Here is a 6,000-nt window from a genome sequence, read left to right on the forward strand (position 1 = left end):
AATACGTATCATCTGATTCTCCATGATATTCCTGTCTAAAGTCTAAAATAGGGATGTATTTTAAATATTGCTGTTATAAATGTACTGAGTTACTAGAATTAAAGGATTTGTGTTGGCATGCATTTTCTGAGGAATATGAAGTCTGAAACTCAAATATATGTTATTATTTAGTGACTTCATTCCTTCCTTTTTTGTGGAACAGTACAAAAATATGAGGCAAAAATATGGAAATTGTGTGTAAATCTGGACATCTGATAGGTACACCTCAGCTGAAGGGCAACACAAAAAAAAAATCAGTGCTCTGGTACTTGGGCGTCCCTTACTCGGTCAGCAGAGGAAATCATCTATGACACTGATTACTTCCTCTCTCCTGATGAACATCTTTGCCTCCATTAACCAATAGCCCCACATCTCCTAGATGTGTGGAAAGTCCATCTGTTTCTGGGCACCTGTCAAGTGATGGTAGTTGTGACTCACAAAGTCCTCTTTCTTGCACTGCAAGTAGAGACCTTTGATGCACAGTGTGATTTACAATGCACTGCCTGGCATAGCCTGTACAGAACACCTCATGAATCATATGGTTCTGTGAGACACCACACTATTACTATATACATATCAGGCCCCACATAGATGAAATAAACATGGTTGTGTCATCTGCATTGCCATATTGTGCACACCAACAGCCGGGGATGTTTGTTATGGCCACTTTTTGCTGTCACTATGTGTCTTTACTTGCAGATTTGATGAGAGTTGTGACAAATCCTCCTGTTGTGTATACAGCCAGGCCCAGTTATGATGGCTGGACAACCTATTCTCAGGTGTAGCATGAAGCATACTGTGAACAGCTAGCAGACTATGTCAAAGACATACTGCAGTGTTCCCCGGACATGTGTAGGCACTGGAACTGGGATTTCAGCAGATCGGATATGTCCACTACCACATTTCTGGCTTAGTCATGGGTAGTACTATTGATATCTGTCCATGGTTTTGGGGCTTCACATTTGCAACTTCAAGATGTACCCGAGGGGATATCCTACATTTCCTGCAACACTTCAGAGACACATGGGGAGGTAGAGACATGGGAGGTGAAATATGTACATACTGCCTGTGACTTTAGATATGTGGGTGAGCCAGTCTCCTTATACTGACCTATTAGTGACCTTAAATGGCTGTCAATGTGCAGGAGACATATATAGTGATGACTAATGTGTCATACATGGGAACCATGCGCACTGTAAGGGTAATACACAGATGCATTGTTTAGTGCCCCTACATGCTACTCACTACCTGGCACTTGATGGAATTGCAGACCTTCCTGTTGATGGAACATTCTTTGAGTGGGACCTTTAATGCCACATGGATGCCCTCCACAGTTCCCAGCACTTCTAGCAGGTGGTTGGCATTAGAAAAACATGCATGTAGTGGCTCTATTACCTGTTGTGTTAAGGAAACAGCTGTACTCATATACATGTGGCCATTTGTTAGGAACAAGTTTGTTTGCCGCCATGTTGTAGTACTAGAACAATGTCATCAGTGTTGATAAGATGCAGCAACAGTACAACAGCCACAGCTTCTCCAAGCATATTGCTTGCAGCTCTACAAATTCCAATAGGCTTTATGATTTTATGTTCAAAAGCAAAAGCCTAGATGGCTTTGCATCTGACAACTACAAATAGCCTTTCACTTCTCCTCATTTGCAAGTCATTTTGCACTTATTAGACTATAGTCACTGCTCTGCTTCATTTGAAATGTCATTATAGTGTCATTTACTTAGCTTTTCCTCTAGCCTTTTAAACTATTGCCCCAGAGTGCTACACGGTTCTATGAATTGCTGCCTAGCTGCATATACTCAGTTTCATTGCAATGGCATGTGCATACGTTGCAGTTTCTCTATGAATCCCAGCTACTAACTTTCACAGCTAATGGTACATTTCACTGTTCAAAGCGTTTACCAAATGACAACTAAGGTCACATTTCTTATGCCAGAGATGAAATAAAGACAAGTGCTAAATAAGAACTGGCAACCTCATAAGTCTGTGGACATTTGCCTTCCTTCTCTAGCAATGCTACAAGTTTGTTTGCAAAGTTTTCTGATTTTAAAGAAAGTGTCTTGTAATTATATGAGATGTGCATCCTCAATATTGCATAGCAGCTGATTATGTTAAAATACAGTGCTACTTCCAAGAATCTAACTTTGTGACTCAAATTAAGAAATTTCTCTGCATAACAGTAATATATATATATATATATATATATATATATACACACACACACACACACACACACACACACACACATATATACTGTACATAAGATTTATAACACTGCCATTCTAATGCTTCTTTCTCAAGTAACGTAAAGTCACAGAATGTGCACTAACAGATAATTTATGTGACGTGAAGTCTTGCATGTGCTGTATCTAAAGTTTTATATCAGAACATCAGGTTTGTGCTGAAGTCCTTTAAAGTCTTAATATCTCTTGCATTCATCCCTTTGCTTGATTTATTATTTTGCAGAGGAGGTTGTATCAGACTGTTGCACTTTACTCATTGTTTCCAAGATATTTGTTTTGGAGAAGCAATGCCAAAACAGTGACATCATATATGGCCCCCCACCCGACAGTAATTAGTTGCAGATGTTGTAAATTTGTGTGTCCTGCAGTTATCATCCTGTCAGCAAACTACATAATGAAACTTCACAGATGATGACTTTGATTAAAACCACTCTGTGTGCCAGTGTGAATTCATTTTACTGTTTCGTAAAATGTGGGGAGTGTCCAAGTAAAGATGAGATCATAGAATCTGACACTGCAATGAGGCAGTGTTTTTAAAATGCAGTGAAGAGTGCCATAAGTCAAGCACATATATGGTTATACACAATATAATGTTTGCCTGCATGCAAAATATACAGTTTCTGAAGAACTAATTATCCCTAGGGGCTTGAATCTTAGGATATGAATCTCTGCACTGTTCTAAAGAACAAAGTGGTCATGCACTAAAACAGTTGGAAAGTAAAGCAGCTTAAGGAATGCCGGTGAAAGCTGTCCGAGAACTTTTCTAAGAACTGTAGTAAAGGCATGGTATAAAACAGAGGTGCCCCATCAATATTATACTATTGTAAAATAGTTGACTTAAAATAACTTATTCTCAATGAAAGTGGCGTCAGGTATATTGCCCTTGTAAGATATGTCTTCTGGTTGAGTCAGATATAAAATTATAAAGTATATTTGTAGGGAATGTAAAAGGACAGACAGATTTGTCACACTGTGCCCCCCCCCCCCCCACTTGTGAAACAGAATCTTCCTGGAAGCCAAACAGTGTGATAGTCCATTATACTTCCAACAGAACATGGATGACTGGATGGGAACCCATAATATTTTCCCTGGGTTAGACTGGTCTAGCCCTCTTGAGAAGGGGAGGGTACACTGATGGTGAGCACTGGCAAAGTGCATATGATTGCAAGATTGAATTGTCTTGAGAAAGTCTTATGATTCTAGGATCCTGCTAAACAGAGCTTTAGAAAATGTGGACTGCATATACTCATTGTGTATAATGCACTTTTTAAATAGGGTTCCTATTGTTCCTTCCTAATGAAAATCTGTATTATAGTATACCACAGAATATGAATTAAAGATAAAATGGCAGTACCTTATCCAAACTTGCACAGTTGTATGCTGAAATTAAGTAAAATGAATAAAAATATAATGATGCAACTAAAGACAAAAAAATAACTTAATATCTCATAGAATGTCATATGAAATAAAACCGTCACAGTCTGACATGCTATTGTTAATCATCATTTAAGAGTATTTTTTACTTGCACTGTATTTTATTTATTTGTATATCCTGCATTAACTGTGCTAAACCCATGATAAGATAAATATTTGGGGGTTTTAGTGTGATTATGAGACTTACTCAGGGATACACAGCATTGTATTAAAAGTTGTAAGACAAACAGTGTAAACCACAGATCTGCCAAATGCAGCTCATTCAATTTACCTTAAATGCTCAGTTTGTTGATAGCTATTTATATTATAAAGAATTAGTGACTTTGTAAATCTACTCCTTCATGACAAAGCTTGAAAATAGTGTTTCCATAAACAAAGTCTAAAGAGATTCGTGCAATACAAGATTTTGTTATGTAGATAAAAGTGCCACAAATGTTTATCGTAAATGCCGTAATGTTCGCAGTTCACTTAAGAGAGAGGCATTTTCTTTTTCTTCTTGGATTAAAGGCCTATGATCTGTGCAAATAAGACGTAAGATTATTCCAGCAACATTGAACTACAATGTTATCTCTGGCATAATTCCTTTTAATGGCAAAATAAATCAAATGGACCACTTCTACATTATGACATAAGTTTGACTGGAACAGCTGAATAGAACATAAACAAAAACACATTTTTCCCTGTTTCTTTTACTTTAAATTGTGAAAGACCTTCATTATATTGGCCCTTTAGTTTAATGTACGTTTCACATTCATCAACAATATGAGTTTCAAGAAGCGCCCTTTTTTTGTAGTCATTCATGACATGATTTCCATTAGAATGATGTTACACTTTTCTTTAGTTGTGACTTGACACATTTGATATTTATTGCATGTGTCCAGTGTAGAGATGCAGCAAATGGAATAGTTTATTTTACAGCGGACAGCTTAAACTAAGCAATGCATGGTAGGGCATGTGCTTGTTTCAGTCTCAAAAAGACTGATGGTGTTCAGAAAGAAAGACAAGTATGCTTTATGTGCATAAGAAGTCGATCATGAGTTGCTACTAAAATGATTACATTTAGCAAAAATAACATGTACAAGAGCTATTAAAATGTTTACTTTGCAAAATTTGCTACTTAATGTCTATAATGAAAATCATACATGCGAATCACAGATTAAAACATACATGAAAAGAAAATGACTCAGTACCTCGCTTAAAAGACCACCGTTTCATCCATAATTTTGAAAAAGATGGCCAGGAATGATTTAAAGGAGAGTCTGCCATGTGTGGTCTGTGTATATTCCGCAGATTTAGATGCACACAGTGTCTTGTTAGCTTTGGAAGACAGAAGAAGAGCAGAGTATTGGAAGAGAGATGGAGCATGGAATTTACTGCAGCCCAGATTAGGAGCTGCTGACAAAAGTGGGAGTGTGAGTGTAAATGTTTTTTGTAACCTCACATATTCAGCAGGACCGGAGGAAAAAAAGGAGACTACGACTTAGCTGTCTCTCTACAGATTATCTCTGTTTTACATCTAAGTAATTTTTATTTTCAGTTGCTTTTCACATGCATGTTAATATTTGTTTTGGTCACAGAGAATAACAGACAAACAAATCTGGGCTGGCAAAAACTAAACTAGTACTAAACAAAAATGCTATGTGCCCCTGTCATGTCAGTAAAGTCAGTGTCATCACTGCTTTTTTCACTTTGTCAGCATTATAGTATATTATTTGGCAGCATTTACTGTATAATATGCCATGCTGTCTCTTTACTAGTCTTGCATATTTACTATTGCAGTTAACGCTAACTAATGCACCTAGTTATAGAAGGGAATCCAGTTCTCTCTTTCTGTCACTCCAGTCATTTTTTAGAGGGTCCATGACTTATTAGCATGAAAATGTGGACTATAGCTATTCTTTCTTTGTCCTAACAAGGAGAGTGGGTAACTTCCTCTTTCACAGTCATTTCCAGTGCCACATCCACTTTACAAACCCCCCATACATCGGAGTTTGTTTCTTATTTTCAGAAGGCATGCTGCCTTGATCACAATTGCCATTATGTCCCACATACTGTTATACAAGTGTTTACTTCCCTTGTAGCACTGGTCTGAGACTCTGTTGTGGTACACTGCTACTGCATCGTGCCAGCCACTTGCTTTGCTATGAAGTATGGTCTAATATGCGTAGTGGTGGCCAGTATATGGAGGCAGGTGCGTGCATCCACATTCAGTGTCAGCAAGCATAGCACTGTGAGGTAAGGTAATATACCTCATTAAAATAGGGTGAAAGATC

At 37.7% G+C, this 6,000-nt stretch overlaps 1 protein-coding gene across 1 annotated transcript in view; it reads right to left on the reverse strand.

The window, feature by feature from the left end:
• Positions 1–5,054, reverse strand: part of ARHGEF18 (Rho/Rac guanine nucleotide exchange factor 18) — a 2,448,098-nt gene extending 2,443,044 nt beyond the window's left edge. The window contains exon 1 of the mRNA XM_044090748.1: positions 4,918–5,054. Coding sequence (XP_043946683.1) covers positions 4,918–4,993 — 76 coding nt within the window. The 5' untranslated portion in view covers positions 4,994–5,054. The remainder of the gene's footprint in view (positions 1–4,917) is intronic.
• Positions 5,055–6,000: the final 946 nt, after the last annotated feature.

This window comes from Protopterus annectens, chromosome 13.part0 (genome assembly GCF_019279795.1).
Source record: "Protopterus annectens isolate FY-2018-M chromosome 13.part0, PAN1.0, whole genome shotgun sequence".
In the NCBI taxonomy this organism is placed as follows: Eukaryota; Metazoa; Chordata; order Ceratodontiformes; family Protopteridae; genus Protopterus; species Protopterus annectens.